This window comes from Scyliorhinus torazame, chromosome 1 (assembly GCF_047496885.1).
Source record: "Scyliorhinus torazame isolate Kashiwa2021f chromosome 1, sScyTor2.1, whole genome shotgun sequence".
NCBI classification, from domain to species: Eukaryota; Metazoa; Chordata; class Chondrichthyes; order Carcharhiniformes; family Scyliorhinidae; genus Scyliorhinus; species Scyliorhinus torazame.
Window position 1 is genome coordinate 51743622 of NC_092707.1, and position 18075 is coordinate 51761696.

The 18075-nt window shown below is 47.0% G+C and overlaps 1 protein-coding gene across 2 annotated transcripts in view; it reads right to left on the minus strand.

The window, feature by feature from the left end:
- Positions 1–18075, minus strand: part of rasal1a (RAS protein activator like 1a (GAP1 like)) — a 386120-nt gene that overhangs the window by 33806 nt on the left and 334239 nt on the right. For both annotated transcript variants that reach the window (XM_072492394.1, XM_072492310.1), the window contains exons 17-18: positions 16933–17105; positions 5183–5320 (exon numbers count right to left, since the gene is read on the minus strand). In XM_072492394.1, the coding sequence (XP_072348495.1) occupies positions 5183–5320; positions 16933–17105 (311 nt within the window). The remainder of the gene's footprint in view (positions 1–5182; positions 5321–16932; positions 17106–18075) is intronic.

The window sequence follows — 18075 nt, forward strand, 5'->3', positions numbered from 1 at the left end:
TGCTTGAGGTATTGTTATTTAGAGGGCCAGAGTCCAAGAGCTGGAAGGCGGAATTAGACAGAATAGTTATTTCTTGGAACACACCTAAGAACTAGGAGCAGGTGTTGGAAATTTAGCCTCTCGAGCCTACTCCGCCATTCAATACGATCGTGGCTGATTTCATCATGGCCTAAACTCCACTGACCTGCCCATTCTCCATAACCCTTCAACACATTACGAATTAAAAATCTGTCCAACTCCTCCTTAAATTTACTCACTGTCGAGCATCCACCACATTCTGGGGTAGTGAATTCCACAGATTCATTGTCCTTTGTGAGAAGTTGCTTTTCCTCACTTCTATTTTAAATTTGCTACCCCTAATCCTGAGACTATGACCTCTCATTCTGGAATATCTCACAAGAGGGAGCATCCGCTCCACATCTACTTTATCCATACTTTTTATCATCTTATAATCTCAATTTGATCTTCCCTCATTCTTCTAAAGTCAAGAGAGTATAGGCCCAAACTGCTCAATCACTCTTCATCCCTGGAAGCAATCTAGTGAATCTCCTCTGAACTGCTTCCAATGCCATTACATCTTTCCTCAAATAAGGGTACCAAAACTGTGCACAATACTCCAGGTGCAGTCTTACCAATGCCTTGTATATTTGCAACAACACTTCCTTACCTTTATACCCTATTCCTTTAGCTATTAATACCAACATTCCATTTGCTTTCTTTATTACCTGCTATACCTGCATGTTAGTTTTCTGTGACTCATGGAGCTGAGGGAGAGAGCGGGGATACGGAAAGTGTCCAACATCACCATAGTTTTCTGACAGTTGTGCCGCTGGCCGGGGGGGCTTATGCCAGGGCCTGGGGGAGTAGCGGGGGATGGTCAGTAGGTGGACTGTGGGGTTGGGGTGGAAGGGCACGGAAAACCATTGCCGCAGCCTGCAAGACAGCCATGCAGCTGTGCATACCGCCGACTGCACACTGTGAACTTAAAGCCACAGGTCGTCTGGGTGTCCCCCGTCAGGAGCCTGTGGTGTTGGGTGTTCTGACACACAGATGAGCCAACACGGTTGCATATGGTACAACGCTACTTTATTTAAACTTACTATTTACAGTTTGGTCTTTGCACTCTGCACGTGGGGGGTTCCCTGCTTGTGATGTTTTAACAGCTCTTTCTTGTTCCCTTCTCCCCAGACCTACTGACCACCAGGTGTCGTGCTCGTGCTTTTTATGTGGTTGGTGTTCTTGTCTGTGATTGGTTGTGGTGTTGTGTACTCTGATTTGCCTGTTAGTGTGTCCATCATGATGTGTGTGTTTGAATATCATGACATCCCCCCTTTTTACAAAGATATGTGCCTACGTGGTAATAAATATGATCGTGTCGTGAGTGCATCTAAGAGTGTGTGTGTGTCGTGTGCAGCATGTGCATATGACGGAACTATGTACATGGGGCGATGTCGGGTGCGTCACATGAACCAAGTTGTACCATAACATAACATAAATGCGAACGAGAGAAGAAGAAAAAAAAACTTGAACAGTTGTCCAGTCAGACGACATCTGGAACGATAAACAACAACAGGTTATCATGTAAAATTGTGCAACTTGTTAAACATATGAGCGGTATTATAAGTCCAGTCTAATGGGCTTGCGACGAGTTCGGGTTGACCGTCAGGGTGGCACACCACTCATCGGCTGGATTGATGGCATTGACCTTGTTGACATCAATGACGGAAACTCGGAAGGCATCCTGGTCATCTGCATCACTTAACTGGAAGTCTTGATGCGTGGGCTGGACGGTCCTGACTTGTCTGCGAGGTTGTCGAGGATGCGCCGGATCCATGGGTTGAGCCGAACGACAGTGGGCTGCGTAGTGGCCCATCGTGCCACATCTGTGGCACTGTCGGTTTTTTGCAGGACATTGCCCTTTTAAATGTAGAGCTCCACAATTGCCGCACGTCATGATGTCACGGCGTTCGTTGCGCCACTGCGCATGCGCAGTGCGATCTTGCGGTGGGCGCGCCTGCGCAGTGCGTCCCTCGTTGTGGCCGTTATTTTTGGCGCGCACCTGCGCGGGAGACCGCGAAAAGCGCGGGAAGCGGCCGCTGTCGTCCGGGCCGTGGGTCGGGAAGTAATCGACGGCCTGGATGCGTTTGACGTCGTGGGCGGCCTGGCTTGCCGATTCGACGGCTGGGGACCCCCTCCGTGCCAACTCGGACGCCTGAAATCGGGCAAAACGGCAGGTAGCATTTTCGTGGAGGACACAGGCTTCCACAGCAGACGCTAAGGTGAGGCTTTTCATTTTAAGAAGCTGCTGGCGTAGGCCACTAGAGGCAACGCCAAAAACAATCTGGTCCCTGATCATGGACTCTGTGGTGGTGCCGTAACCGCAGGACTGCGCTAGAATCCGGAGGTGCGTCAAAAAGGGTTGAAAAAGCTCCTCCTTACCTTGCAGGCGTTGCTGAAAAAGGTATCTTTCAAAACTTTCATTTACTTCAACTTGAAAGTGCTGGTCCAGTTTGAGGATGACCATGTCATATTTGGCTTGGTTTTCGCCTTCTTCGAACACCAGTGAGTTGAAGACGTCGGTGGCGTGCGGACCTGCGTAGAAGAGGAGCATTGCAATCTTCGTGTCATCCGAGACATTCTGTTTTTCGGTGGCACGGATGTACAGGTCAAATCGCTGCCTGTAGAGCTTCCAGTTGGTACCTAGGTTCCCCGCGACTTGCATCGGCTGCGGTTTGCCGGTGTGGTCCATGTCCAGAATGGCAGGTTAGTAGGCAGGTATCGATCCACTCCTGTACCATGTGGTGTTGGGTGTTCTGACACACAGATGAGCCAACACGGTTGCATATGGTACAACGCTACTTTATTTAAACTTACTATTTACAGTTTGGTCTTTGCACTCTGCACGTGGGGGGTTCCCTGCTTGTGATGTTTTAACAGCTCTTTCTTGTTCCCTTCTCCCCAGACCTACTGACCACCAGGTGTCGTGCTCGTGCTTTTTATGTGGTTGGTGTTCTTGTCTGTGATTGGTTGTGGTGTTGTGTACTCTGATTTGCCTGTTAGTGTGTCCATCATGATGTGTGTGTTTGAATATCATGACAGAGCCCTCTGGCCTCAGTCAACCCATCAGTGGGATGGGCACACTCCAGAACAACCAGTGCCATCTTGTTGGCTGGGATGGTGTGTGTGGGGAGTGAAGTGCGTATATGTGGCTGCAGCTTGTCAGCCTCCTGAGTGTCAACCTGGCGAATCCCACACCGTTTCTCATTGGAATCAATTGTGTTCCACGTGGCGCTGGTGTTGGCACCTCAATGGTCGCAGAATCGGTCCAAGTGCGGCTGCAGTTCTGCTGCTGTGGAACTCCACAAATCCTGCCACAGCATCAACACCCAGTCTGAGGAAGGGAGAATTCTGCTGCTTGATTTTAATTTCACATTCCTCCACAGCATTATTTTGTGCTGTGGGATGTTGGATACCATTCATTAGCTCTTAATGAAGTCTTCATAGTCTTAAGTAGGTTAATTTTATGTATTTATTAATTATGATAACTATGTGCATATATACAGGAAAGGAGTCAAGTTAGGAGCTGTCTCCACGCTTTCCTGTGCACACGGCTCTGTTCAACACAGGACTAACCCCTAGATATGGGTCATGTGTTCCCCTACATCACTGCGTGGACAGTACTGTACTCAGTCTCACCATGATCCTATATGTGTCAGACCCTTATACTACACTCTTCCCGACCCGAGTGATCTTCTCTGGCCATGCAATCATAATTATATCCACCACTACTGCTGCTATGTAGGTGATATGATCAGTAAGTTCACAGATGACACAAAAATTGGTGATGTGGTATAGTGAGGCTTAGATTACAGGATGATATAGACGTGCTGGTCAGGCAGAACGGTGGCAAATGAAATTTAACACTGAAAGGTGAGAGGTAATGCATTTTGGGAGGACGAACAAGGCAAGGGAATATACAATGAATGGTAGGACCTTAGGAAGTACTGAGGATCTGAGGGATCTTGGTGTGCATGTCACAGCAGGACAGGTAGAGGTGGTTAAGAAGGCATATGGGATAGTTGTCTTTATTAGCCGAGGCAGAGAATATAAGAGCAGGGAGGTTATGATGGAGCTGATAAAATGCTCATTAGGCCACAGCTAGAGTACTGTGTGCAGTTCTGGTCGCCACACTATAGGAAGGAAATGATTGCATTAGAAAGGCTGCAGAGGAGATTCACGAGGATCTTGCCTGGACTGGAGCGTTTCAGCTATCAAGAGAGACTGGATAGGCTGGGGCTGTTCTCCTTAGAGCAGAGAAGGCTTAAGGGGGACTTGATTGAGGTGTACAAAATTATGAAAGATAGAAATAGGGTAGATAGGAAGAAACTGTTCTCCTTAGTGGAGGGGTCAATAATCAGAGGTATAGATTGAAGTTAATGGGTAGGAGATTTAGAGGGGATGTAAGGAAAAACCTTTTCACCCAGAGTGGCTGGAATCGGGGTCTCACTGCCTGAAAGGGTGGTGGAGGCAGGAACCCTCATAACGTTTAAAAGAAAAGTATTTAGATGGGCACTTGAAATCCCACAGCATACAAGGCTACGGACCAAGTGGGAAAATGGGAAGAGAGTAGAGAGCTGCTTGATGGCAGGCGTGGACACAATGGACAGAAGTGTTTCTTTACGTGCTGGAAAAACTCTATGACTTCTTTCTCTCACTGAAACTGAACATTCTTACACCAGACCTTGGGGGTCATTCAGTCGCTGTGCTACTTATCACTACCTCCATCAAAGAAGCAAGATCCATCCCTTCCAGCCTGCCATTAATAAACCTCAAAACTTCTTTCTTCTGCTGCTTACTGTGCAGATCTCTGTTTTGGAAGTGTCCTGGGACATCCGTGTGTGTGAAAAGCCCTTTGTAAACATTAAGTGTTGTTATAGGTGAGTAATCTGGGGAGCACAGATACTGGGCAACTCCACCATCCTAAAAATTGATTCACTGAAAGGAATAGAAGCTCAATAAAAGATAGAGAAAGCGGGTTCATACTTCTCTTCTATTTAGGGCAGATCGTCTGCATATACAGTTTTGAGCATTCTGCTATATGTAAACCAAAGACAACATGGAAAATCGTGCATTCCTTCAGAAAATACAAGGAATTGTAGAATAAGTATTGTATATAGTTTACCTTACACTGGATGTACATTATGTGTAGCTGAGCCTCGCTGTCCTGGGTGATGATCTGCATCATATGGAGCTGCTGGAAAGCATTTTCATCCACTCGCTCGACCGCACATACACGCTGGACTGGAATAGATGACCGCACCTGATACACGGTACACAGCACAAAAATATAAGTTGGTGCTTGAGTGAATTCAAAGATTCTGATTCACCAGCTCTCAGCTCCCACCAATGTTTGGGGACTGACATGTTCTAAGAATAGTTTCAAATTTCAGCTGGAAAATGATAACAAACAAAATAAATTGGATACAGAAAAAAATTAATTGTTTATTGCAAGGAGCAAACAAATAGAACAAATTGGAAAAACCTGGATTGGAAAAATCAGCCCATATACTATAATCACTGGGATTTAAAATAAATTATTTTTAAAATTAATTTACAGCATGTGGGCATTGCTGGTTCGGCCAGCAATTATTGCCCATTTCTCGTTGCCCTTTAGAAGGTGGTGATGAGCTGCCTTCTTGAAATGCTGCTGTGGTGTAAGTACACCCATTGTGCTGTTAGGGAGGGAGTTCCAGGATTTTGACCCAGCAACAGTGAAGAAACGGCAATTTATTTCCAGTCAGGGTGGTGAATGACTTGGAGGGGGACTTTCGGGCGGTGGGGTTCCCAGGTATCTGCTGCTCTTGTCCTTCTAGATGGCAGTGGTTGTGGGCTTGGAGAATCTCAGTGTGTTGTCCTGAACAAATGCAATATTAATTTATGTGGATATGAACTAGACGAAATAGAGGGTCAAGCACCACCTCATGATCTCCGTTCGGCAACGATGCCCTCAGCACTTTTATTTTGGATCTTCCCTTCAGAGACGCTGCAGTGAATTTTAACCCCCCAAAAAATGAGTAGGTTGCAATTGGGTCAGTCATTCAAATGTCTATAAATCTCACTTCCTGGTTTAATGGAGGCAGCGAAGGTGGACAGACAACCTGCTGTCCGGAAGCGGGTTGGCAACTGCAATTTGTTAATGAGGCAGGCAGGCTCTAGTTTAACCTGAATTCCAGAGACTCACCACTCTCTGGGTGAAGAGAATTCTCCTCATCTCTGTCCTAAATGGTCTACCCCATATCCTCAGTCTGTGACCCCTGGTTCTGGACAACCCCCCATCAGGAACATCTTTCCTGCCTAGTCCTGTTGGAACGTTATAGGTTTCTATGAGATTCCCACCTCATTCTTCTGAACTCCAGTGAATACAACCAACTCAATCTCTCCTCATACGTCCATTCTGCCATCCCAGGAATCAGTCTGGTAAACCTTCAGTGCACTCCCTCTAGAGCAAGAACATTCTTCCTCGGATAAGGAGACCAAAGCAGCACATAATATTCCAAGTCTGGCCAAACCAAGGCCCTGTATAATTGCAGCAAGACTTCCCTGCTCCTGTACTCGATTCCTCTGGCTATGAAGGCCAACATATCATTCAATCTGGTGGCCTTGGCTGATATAACAGACTGCAGTAGTGACAGCACTGGCAGGCATTAGTAAGCAGTCTCTGTGCATAACAGTGGCGGTCGAAGCCCGTGGATTTATAAGCCCAATATATACAATAATGTCGACCTCGTCCCCTTTTTAATAAATCACTCTGAACATCCTTCAAAGAGCAATGTTTACATCAGGCAGTGAAATGTAAACTGTCAGCTACTTTATTTTGCCTTAAATAAACATTAATTTATTATTTATGTACGTAGTTCCTCTCGATCATGTTGCTGTCACTCTGTGTGAAAAAGATTGGATGTATAAACTCAAACCATTCTGTTCAATGTTAATAGTTTAAAAATTACAGTCAACAAAGGCTTGAAATATTCAAATAATATTCCTGTCTGATATTTTGAGGGAGATACTAACCCGTTTATTTTAAATGGATTAACATCACGTTTAAAGCAGTGAGGGAGGGCGCAAAACAAAAATAATCCAAACAGATCTACAATGACATTCAATAGGTCAAATGGCCACAGCTCTTAGATTTTATGCAATAAACTATAACTTGCTCGCTCATGATTGAAGCATTGAAAAAGTCGAACAATTCAGTGAAGTGGAAATGATTTTTTCTTTTTTATGGGATGAGGACATTACTGGCAAGGCCATCCCGAATTGCTCTAGAACTGGGTGCCCTCCGAGGCCATTTCAGAGGGCAGTTAAGAGTCAACCACATTGTTGTGGATCTGGAGTCACGTGTAGGCCAGACCAGGTGAATGCGGAAGATTTCCTTCCCTGAAGGACATTAGTGAACCAGATGGGTTTTTCCTGACAATCAATGATAGTTTTCATGGTCACCATTACTGAGCCAAGCTTCCACTTCCAGATTTCCAAACTGAATTTAAATTCCCCCAGCTGCCATGGTGGGATTGGAACCCGTGTCCCAGCGCATTAGCCTGGGCCTCTGCATAACTAATCCAGTAACATTACCACTACCACACCATCTCCCCCAATCTAATTTAATTTTACTTTCCTGATAAACCTGGGCCTTGGGGTGGAGGTGGGGGTGTGGCAATCATTACAAATTAATGTGATGGCTGTCCAGGCCTGATAGCAATGAGATCTCAAGATGATGCAGCCTGAGTAATAAGGGTGCCTAATAGTCCTGCCTGTCCCTGATGCAGAAAGTAATTGTGCGCTCTAACATTCCTGCGACTCGTGCTCATCAAACTAATGGGCCCTCACGAGATAACACTTGACAATGTCAACTAACCACATTTTCAAAGTCACTGTGGCACAGTGGTTAGCACTGCTGACTCACAGCACCGGGGACCCGGGTTCAATTCCGGCATTGAGTCACTGTGTGGAGTTTGCACGTTCTCCCCGTGACTGCGTGGGTTTCCTCCGGGTGCTCCGGTTTCCCCGCACAATCCAAAGATGTGCAGGTTAGGTGGATTGGCCATGCTAAATTGTCCCTTAGTGTTCAAAAAATTGTGTAGGTTGGATTAATGGGATAGGGCGGTGGGAATGAGCTCGGGTGAGGTACTCTTTCAGAGGGTCGGTGCAGACTTGCTGGGCCGAATGGCCTCCTTCTGTCATGGGGAAGTGGTGGAAGCAGATACATTAATGGCGTTCAAAAGGCATCTCGACAAATACATGGATAGGATGGATATAGAGGTATACGGCACTAGGAAGTGATGAGAGATTTGGCCAAGGGTGGCATCATGACCAGTACAGGCTTGGAGGGCCGAAGGGCCTGTTCCTGTGCTGTATTGTTCTTTATTCTTTGTAGGGACTCTAATCTGTTCAACTCTAAGGAGAGGGGTGATACCTCATGGTTCTAGGATAAATGCTTGGGTGTTTGGGATCTTGAGGGACTGTGCCTGCATAAATGCTGGTACCCAGCCCAGCCATTGAGGATTCATTAGCCCTCAAGGTGGACAGAACCATCCATTGACCCTGTTCATGAGGGATGGACGATCATTGAAACCTCCTGTCAGAAAGCTCAGTGGTGTAGAGATTAACAGAGGGGACAACCAGAGCGGAGGCCTGAGGTGACTCTGAGGGGGCGAGGGCATTGATCAGGACCAGGCAAGCAATGGCGATGGAAGGGTACCTGAGATGGCCTGTACTGCGCTGTAATGTTCTATGTTCTATGTATGTTCTATGAGTAAGCGGTAGCTGCTGGATAAGGTGTAGGACTGGCTGCTTCCAGGACCGGCAGGACAATGGGTGAGGGAAGGTACTGAAGTTAAACAGCCACAACACCAACCTGACTCTCTCTCTCCCTCCCTCTCATCCCTCGCAGCTTACCGATTGAGATCGGTTTGGAGCCAGTGGAGTTGTCAATTGTGCTAATTACAGCTCTGGAGGAGCACAGACTCCAGCAGCAATGGGTGGCGGTACCCGAGGAGCACCCAGCACCAGAGAACCAGAAGCCACAGTGCAGGCTCAAGGACAAGAAACAGTAGCAATGAAATAGGGGGCACGAAGGTGGAGAAGGAGACCGAGGTTATGTTGGACCCCTGTCTCCTTTGTGGAGCTGTTGGACCTCAAGTGACGCAGGAGACTCCGCCTCACCAGGGAGACAGTGTGGTCCTTGTGTCACCTTCTGTCCAACTTGGTGCCAGGTGGAGGTGGAGGACACCTCCTCCCTGTGGCTGTGAAGGTCATGGCAGTCCTCAACGTCTCTGCGATGGATTTGTTCCAAGATTCCACGGGTGACCTGTGTGGTATTCCAGAGTCATCCACCATAAATGCATCCATGAGGTCATGGTGAAGGCATTGGATTTCATCCATTTTGACTTGAACCAGACCCAGCAGGACGAGAGGACTGCGGGAACTGTTATCATAGCTGGTCTGCAACAGGTACAGGGGGCAATATACTGCACCCAAGTCATTCTACATGCCCCTTGGCATCAGGAAGTCATGTTCATATACAGGAAGGGGTTTTCTTCATGGCAGCTGGTGTGACCACCAGAAGAGGTTCATGCACATATGTGCTCACTTTCCAGGGAGCATGCTTCCTTGGGAAATTGCAAATCCCTGGAATTTTTGAGGGTCATCAAGGCTGCAGGGATGACTTGTTGGGGACAAACCCTAACCCTAACTCTAATCCGCTAAGGACTTGGCTGATGACGTCAGTGCGGAGGCCTGAGACTGAAGCAGAGGTCCGCTACAACGAGGCCCACAGAGCCACCCGGTCTTTGATTGGGCAGTGCGTCGGACTCCTTAAGATGTGCTTCTACTGGCCTGACAGCTCCAGTTGGGCCCTACATTACAGTCTCCAGAGGGTCTCCCACATCATGGTGGTCTGCTGTGCCCTACAGCAGTTAGCACAGCAGCCGGGCAACTACCTTACTGAAGAAGACCTTGAAGAGTGGAATGTCTCCTCCGGTGAGGAGGAAGACCAAGAGGGAGTGGAGGAAGGGGCCGAGAGGAGCTGAAGGATGAAGGATAGGCAGGGCAAGGGTTTGCATGGGCACAATGACCAGGGCTGCCTTCATCGCTTCCCACCACACTATAGGAACACCATGTTGTGCGACAGCTCAAGAACCATTGCACCCACCACCCCAACCCAAGATCGTGCCTACCTTTCCCTGACCACCGAAGGAGGGTGGCAATAAACCTTAGTCATCAGGTTGGAGCCTGGGGAATCCTTGTGCCTGTTGTTTAGAAAATGCAGGAGGGTAATGAAGATTCACAGTGAGGAAATCTCTGTAATGCTCCTCAAATATTGCTTCTGTCTGAATTCTGTCTGTCTGCTGCCAGCACGCTGACTTCCTGGTTCACTTTGGCCCTGGATCCCTTTGCCGGATAGCACTGGAGGGGGATTAGGGGTGAGATTCTATGGCTCATTGATTAATGCCTGAGTCCTTTCGGGATTTATGTTATTTTCACTTTGAGTGGGCGAACCATTTGCCTGACTTTGAGGGCCTGTGAGAAGAGGTGTGTCCAGATGGGTGAAGCGCTATCCCACCGGGGGGAGGGGTAACGACAGTAAGACTGCAAGGTTGTGAAGAACAAGAGTTTCTAATGTGGTAACATGTGCATTTGTGACATTTGATAAAGACCCCCAGCTATCTGTGCCTAATATCACTCAAGCCCACTCTGTGCCCTTACAATTCTTTAGCCTTGCGAACCCTCCCACAATGCCTAGGTGTAATCCCGGGATGCACGTCAGAAGTGATGTCTGCCTACTGCCGTCCACACTCTGTTACCTGAGGTTTCCTTGGTGGGTGTCTTCTGGAAGGCCAGGGCCTGGGGGGCTCCGGCCTACTCTCAGCCAGATGTTGCTATATCACCCTGTTCAGTGGTGTCACGAGGTGCACCAGGATCAGGAATAGGGATTCAGAAGGGCTGATCACTCCCAGGCTCTTCTGGGTGGAAGACCCAGGGAGGTATTCCAGTGGTTCCTCCTCCATCCAGGTGCTTGTGGACCCAGGTTACTCCATGGGATGGAGTGAGCTCCAGAAGCCTTAAGGTCATCTGGCAATGCCATCTTGGAGGCACGCCATGTTGGGACCATGGTGTTGAATCCCTCAACCATGGTCCTCAGGGATTAACCCAGGCCTCAGAGTTCAGCAGTCATGAATTTGACGTCTTGCCCCAAGCTTTCTACTGTGGCCACCACCCTTGTAGGGTTGGCCTGAATGCCACTAATTGCTAGCAACATCTCCAGCAACAGGAGGCTTTGGGATTCCTACATTTCGGCCTTGCAGTTACAGGAATGTTGCTGACAACCCCTCCTGGTATTCCCGATTCTGCTTTGCATTTCAAGCAGCTGCGGGACGAACGTGTCCAGAGGCATGGCACCTTGCTGGAGCAACCTTCCTCTCAGTGCAGGGCATCTCCTGGTCCTCCCTGAGAGCACCACAACCCCCTCCTGGAATGGAGTCAAGGGCTGCAATCTTTCGGGCCTGTTTGCCGCGGGCACAAATCCCATAATGGCCGCTAGCTCTCATGAGAGGGTAAGAAAGTTACTTGTGCTGGCGAGAGCTCAGAATGGATGAGGATGATGCTGGAAGTCAAGTGCTAGGAACCTGCGAGGTGGCGGCTTGTGGGTTCCAGGTGACAATTCAGGGGTGATGGAAGGGTGGAGTCCAAAGAGGAGACAGGGAGCACTTACCTTTGCTGATGATAGTAGGTCATTCAACTTCTTCCGACACTGCATCCACTTGGTCTGACGGTTCGCACTGACCAGTCCGTCCTCCATCTCCCTTGCGGGATTCGTTACTGTGCTGGAGGGTCTCTCAGCAGCCCGAGGCTATACTCTTGTCAGCCTCTCATCCATGGCACCCAGCATGTGGGTAAGGGCCCCCTCCAGAAATCGAGTAGCTGGTTTCCTTGCTGCCATCCTCCTGGTTTGAATCAAATGCTGTGGAGCCGCTTAAATGCGGCGCCCCCTTGATTGAAGTGCTCAGATAACCCCCGGGACTGGCGAATCAGATGCCCCATGCCTCATGCATGCTGTTTTTCAAGTGGGGGGGAAAAATCTTTCAAAGTGCCTAAAAATTGCGATCCGGATTGCCCCATCGGGGATCGCACTGGTTTTCTCACCGAAAATGACACGTTGCAATTTGGGGGGAAAATTCCACCACCTCTCATTTCTTCGTTTGCACAGGGCACCCAATCAATATTTATAAAGACTGAAGAATTATGTTATGGTCATGAATATATAATGTGCTTGGGAGGAATTCAACCTCACTGCCTTTGTGAGTGAGAGGAAATGTCCTCCTAATAATAATAATCTTTATTGTTGTCACAAGTAGGTTTACATTAACACTGCAATGAAGTTACAACCTTAAGTTATTAACTGTTGCAATAGTCGTTCTTATGCCTTAATCTTGACAAAAAAGATCCATTTGATTTTATGCTCCTTCCTTTCACTGTTCTCAATGGAAGTGCGCTTATGAAACTTGTGTCCCCCCTTTCAGTGGAGTCTTTGCTGACAATTAAGCAGCAATAAACTATGATGCATTCACTCAGTTTGAATTGCACAGGTCCGCTGGGTAACGCACTACAGATGGAAACTAGTGACCAGTGTTCCACAATGACCCACATCAGTGTTCCCACGCCGCACGCCCCTGCTCTCCTCTCTGTACCAGAAATCATGATGTGGAAATGCCGGCGTTGGACTGGGGTGAGCACAGAAAGAAGTCTTACAACACCAGGTTAAAGTCCAACAGGTTTGTTTCAAACACTAGCTTTCAGAGCACTGCTCCATTCACCTGAGGAAGGAGCAGTGCTCCGAAAGCTAGTGTTTGAAACAAACCTGTTGGACTTTAACCTGGTGTTGTAAGACTTCATACTGTACCAGAAATCAGATTCAGCTTGTCACATTTTTTGAGGGAATGAACACTTTCTCTCTTTATGTCAAATGGCTATGTTGGAAAATCATCTTTCTTTCAATCGTTTCTGCCCCTCGTCATGAGAATAACGCAAGGGGTTATTTATCACTTTGGCCTTGAATCCTTCATGTATAGTTAACAGATTCTCCCCACAAACTCCAGGAAATGTTTTCTTTTAATTCAGTCGATGAGCCTAAACATTAAGATATGGTGCATATAGGCACCAACGATATATGTAAAAAATGGGATGAGGTCCTACAAGCTGAATTTAGGGAGTTAGGAGTTAAACTAAACAGTAGGACCTCAAAGGTAGTAATCTCAGGATTGCTACCAGTGCCACATGATAGTCAGAGTAGGAATGACAGGATAGCTAGGATGAATATGTGGCTTGAGAGATGGTGCAAGAGGGAGGGTTTCAAATTCCTGGGACATTGGGACCGGTTCTGGGGGAGGTGGGACCTGTACAAATCGGACGGTCTGCATCTGAGTGGGACCGGAACCAATGTTCTCGGGGGTGTGTTTGCTAGTGCAGTTGGGGAGGGTTTAAACTAATGTGGCAGGGGGATGGGAACCGATGTAGGAAGTCAGTGGGGACGGAAACAAAAGGCAGGAAGGGAGAGTGTGTAAAGTATGACCAGAGAAAGCAGGGCAGAGAGCAAGGAAAGTCTACATTAAACTGCATTTATTTCAATGCAAGGGGCCTGATGGGCAAAGCGGATGAACTCAGGGCATGGATGGGCACATGGGACTAGGATATTATAGCTATGACTGAAACATGGCTAAGGGAGGGGCAGGACTGGCAGCTCAATGTTCCGGGGTACAGATGCTATAGAAAGGATAGAACAGGAGGTAAGAGAGGAGGGGGAGTGGCGTTTTTGATTAGGGAGAACATCACGGCAGTACTTAGAGGGGATATATCCGAGGGTTCGCCCACTGAGTCTATATGGGTGGAACTGAAAAATAAGAAGGGAGAGATCACCTTGATAGGACTGTACTACAGGCCCCCAAATAGTCAGCGGGAAATTGAGGAGCAAATATGTCAGGAGATTACAGATAGCTGCAAGAAAAATAGGGTGGTAATAGTAAGGGACTTTAACTTTCCCAACATTGACTGGGACAGCCATACTATTAGGGGCTTGGATGGAGGGAAATTTGTTGAGTGTATTCAGGAGGAATTTCTCATTCAGTATGTGGATGGACCGACTAGAGAGGGGGCAAAACTTGACCTCGTCTTGGGAAATAAGGAAGGGCAAGTGACAGAAGTGTTAGTGAGGGATCACTTTGGGACAAGTGACCATAACTCCATTAGTTTTAAGATAGCTATGGAGAATGATAGGTCTGGCCCAAGAGTTAAAATTCTTAATTGGGGCAAGGCCAATTTTGCTGGTATCAGACAGGAACTTTCAGAGGTAGATTGGGGGAGACTGTTGGCAGGCAAAGGGACGGCTGGTAAATGGGAGGCTTTTAAAAATGTGTTAACCAGGGTTCAGGGTAAACACATTCCCTTTAGAGTGAAGGGCAAGGCTGGTAGAAGTAGGGAACCCTGGATGACTCGAGATATTGAGACTCTGGTCAAAAAGAAGAAGGAGGCATATGACGTGCATAAACAACTGGGATCAAGTGGATCCCTTAAAGAGTATAGAGATTGTCGAAATAGAGTTAAGAGGGAAATCAGGAGGGCAAAAAGGGGGCATGAAATTGCTTTGGCAAATAATGCAAAGGAGAATCCAAAGAGCTTCTACAGACACATAAAGGGAAAAAGAGTAACTAGGGACAGAGTAGGGCCTATTAAGGATCAACAAGGACATCTATGTGCAGAGCCACAAGAGTTGGGTGAGATCCTGAATGAATATTTCTCATCGGTATTCACGGTGGAGAAAGGCATGGATGTTAGGAAACTTAGGGAAATAAATAGTGATGTCTTGAGAAGTGTGCATATTACAGAGGAGGAGGTGCTGGAAGTCTTAAAGCGCATCAAGGTAGACAAAGCCCCGGGACCTGATGAAATGTATCCCAGGATGTTGTGGGAGGCTAGGGAGGAAATTGCGGGTCCCCTAACAGAGATATTTGAATCATCGGCAGCCACAGGGGAGGTGCCTGAAGATTGGAGAGTAGCGAATGTTGTGCCCTTGTTTAAGAAGGGCAGCAGGGAAAAGCCTGGGAACTACATACCGGTGAGCCTAACGTCTGTAGTAGGTAAGTTGCTAGAAGATATTCTGGGAGACAGGATCTACAAGCATTTAGTGAGGCAAGGACTGATTCGGGGCAGTCAGCATGGCTTTGTGCGTGGAAAATCATGTCTCACAAATTTGATTGAGTTTTTTGAGGGGGTGACCAAGAAGGTAGATGAGGGCAGTGCAGTAGACGTTGTCTACATGGACTTTAGCAAAGCCTTTGACAAGGTACCGCATGGTAGGTTGTTGCAGAAGGTTAAAGCTCACGGGATCCAGGGTGAGGTTGCCAATTGGATTCAAAATTGGCTGGACGACAGAAGACAGAGGGTGGTTGTAGAGGGTTGTTTTTCAAACTGGAGGCCTGTGACCAGTGGTGTGCCTCAGGGATCGGTGCTGGGTCCACTGTTATTTGTGATTTATATTAATGATTTGGATGAGAATTTAGGAGGCATGGTTAGTAAGTTTGCAGATGACACCAAGATTGGTGGCACAGTGGATAGTGAAGAAGGTTATCTAGGATCGCAACGGGATCTTGATCAATTAGGCCAGTGGGCCGACGAATGGCAGATGGAGTTTAATTTAGATAAATGTGAGGTGATGCATTTTGGCAGATCGAATCAGGCCAGGACCTACTCAGTTAATGGTATGGCGTTGGGGAGAGTTATAGAACAAAGAGATCTAGGAGTACAGGTTCATAGCTCCTTGAAGGTGGAGTCGCAGGTGGACAGGGTGGTGAAGAAGGAATTCGGCATGCTTGGTTTCATTGGTCAGAACATTGAATACAGGAGTTGGGACGTCTTGTTGAAGTTGTACAAGGCATTGGTACGGCCACACTTGGAATACTGTGTGCAGTTCTGGTCACCCTATTATAGAAAGGATATTATTAAACTAGAAAGAGTGCAGAAAAGATTTACTAGGATGTTACCGGGACTTGATGGTTTGAGTTATAAGGAGAGGCTGGATAGATTGGGACTTTTTTCCCTGGAACGTAGGAAGCTTAGGGGTGATCTTATAGAGGTCTATAAAATAATGAGGGGCATAGATAAGGTAGATAGTCAACATCTTTTCCCAAAGGTAGGGGAGTCTAAAACTAGAGGGCATAGGTTTAAGGTGAGAGGGGAGAGATTCAGAAGGGCCCAGAGGGACAATTTCTTCACTCAGAGGGTAGTGAGTGTCTGGAATGTGCTGCCAGAGGTAGTAGTAGAGGCGGCTACAATTGTGTCTTTTAAAAAGCATTTAGATAGTTACATGGGTAAGATGGGTATAGAGGGTTATGGGCCAAGTGCAGGCAACTGGGACTCGCTTAATGGTAAAAACTGGGCGGCATGGACTGATTGGGCCGAAGGGCCTGTTTCCATGCTGTAAACTTCTATGATTCTATGATATGAATTACCATATAAAATGATAATAAAGATGACTGGTGGGTAATCACCTCTGAGATTTTGGATCAACAAAAAAGGGGTTTTGATAAATCTACTACGACAGCGGGAGGGTTCTCTGGCTGGGATCAGAGAGCGCGTCTAAATTGAACTGATTTAATTTGGGGAATATAGCAATTTGGTCTAATTTAAACCAATTTAGATTGAAATAACCAGCCCGTTTCAAAACCAAAAAGGTAGTCAAGAATCTCAATTCCAAAAGAAATCCAGTTTGCATCGATGTACAGGGCTATATGCTATCTTTCGGAGGAAGACAGCAGTAGGTATATTAATCTCCAAATCTAAGACTCAGATTTCCGTGTTATTACTGAAACTAATTTCTCTTACCTGCCAATCCGGAGTCTTGGCGTATGACAATGTCTCACTGCTCAACCAGAAATAGCGCTTTTTGAAGGTGAAACGAGTGACAAGATTGACACCCTCTGCTTTCCGTTTGTGCAGGTAGCCTTCTTTAATGGTCACTGAAGGGTGGAACACTACTCGTTGCTGAAGTTCAGTACCTAGGAAAAGAAACGTTGCATGACGTGATCTGTGGTACCTTTTATGTACTTTCAATCCTTCAGAGTTTCTCACGTAAGAAGCAAAAGGCAATAATTCCAGTGTGCCACTCCTTGGCATTATGGGAATGCCTTGCATTCTCAGATTATTATTTACCATCTACCATATTGTGGATACATCCAGCAAGCACCAACGAATCAGAATTGTTTCTTCAAAAATTGTTATTCCCATAACATGGGTGTGGTGATAGGCCTGTGAATAATATTGTATACACTTAGCAATGCGACCTCCAACCAGCAGGTGGCATCAAACATAGGTCATGTGATATCTGGCTATCGTCAGATGGTTGTAAGGCGTACACCAGGCCAGTCACACATAAGGGTAGTTCCAGGTGAGTCCATGGATGGGATTCTACCATTTCCCGGCCAAGTGTTGACGCCGGCGTAAACACCGAAGTGGTGTACGCCGGCGTCAATGGGTCTCCTGGCCCAGTTATTCTCCGGATTTTAGGGGGCTAGAATGGAGAGTACGGCGTTTTTCTCCTAAATGAATTTAGTGAATTCTCCTTGAACTACTCTAAGTGCGACTATCCTCTTGTACGACTTACTACCAACTGACCGGTGTCTCGATAGATCTCTAACGCCATCTGCTGGTCGGAGACTATACCAATAACTATGTGCACTGATAGACAACTGTATACATTGATGTGTACATGCATATCATCACACAGTGTGAACCATTACGGGAGTGAGGGATCGGGTGGATGGGAAAGGAAGCAGGAATTTTTAAAATTTCATTCAAGGGATGTGGTTATCCCTGGCTAGGCCAATATTTATTCCCCATCCCTAATTGCCCTTGAGAAGGTGGTGGTGAGCTGCCTTCTTGAACCGCTGCAGTCCATGTGGTGTAGGTACAACCTCTGTGCAGTTAGGAGGAAGGGGTTCCTGGATTTTGACCCAGCGACAGTGAGGG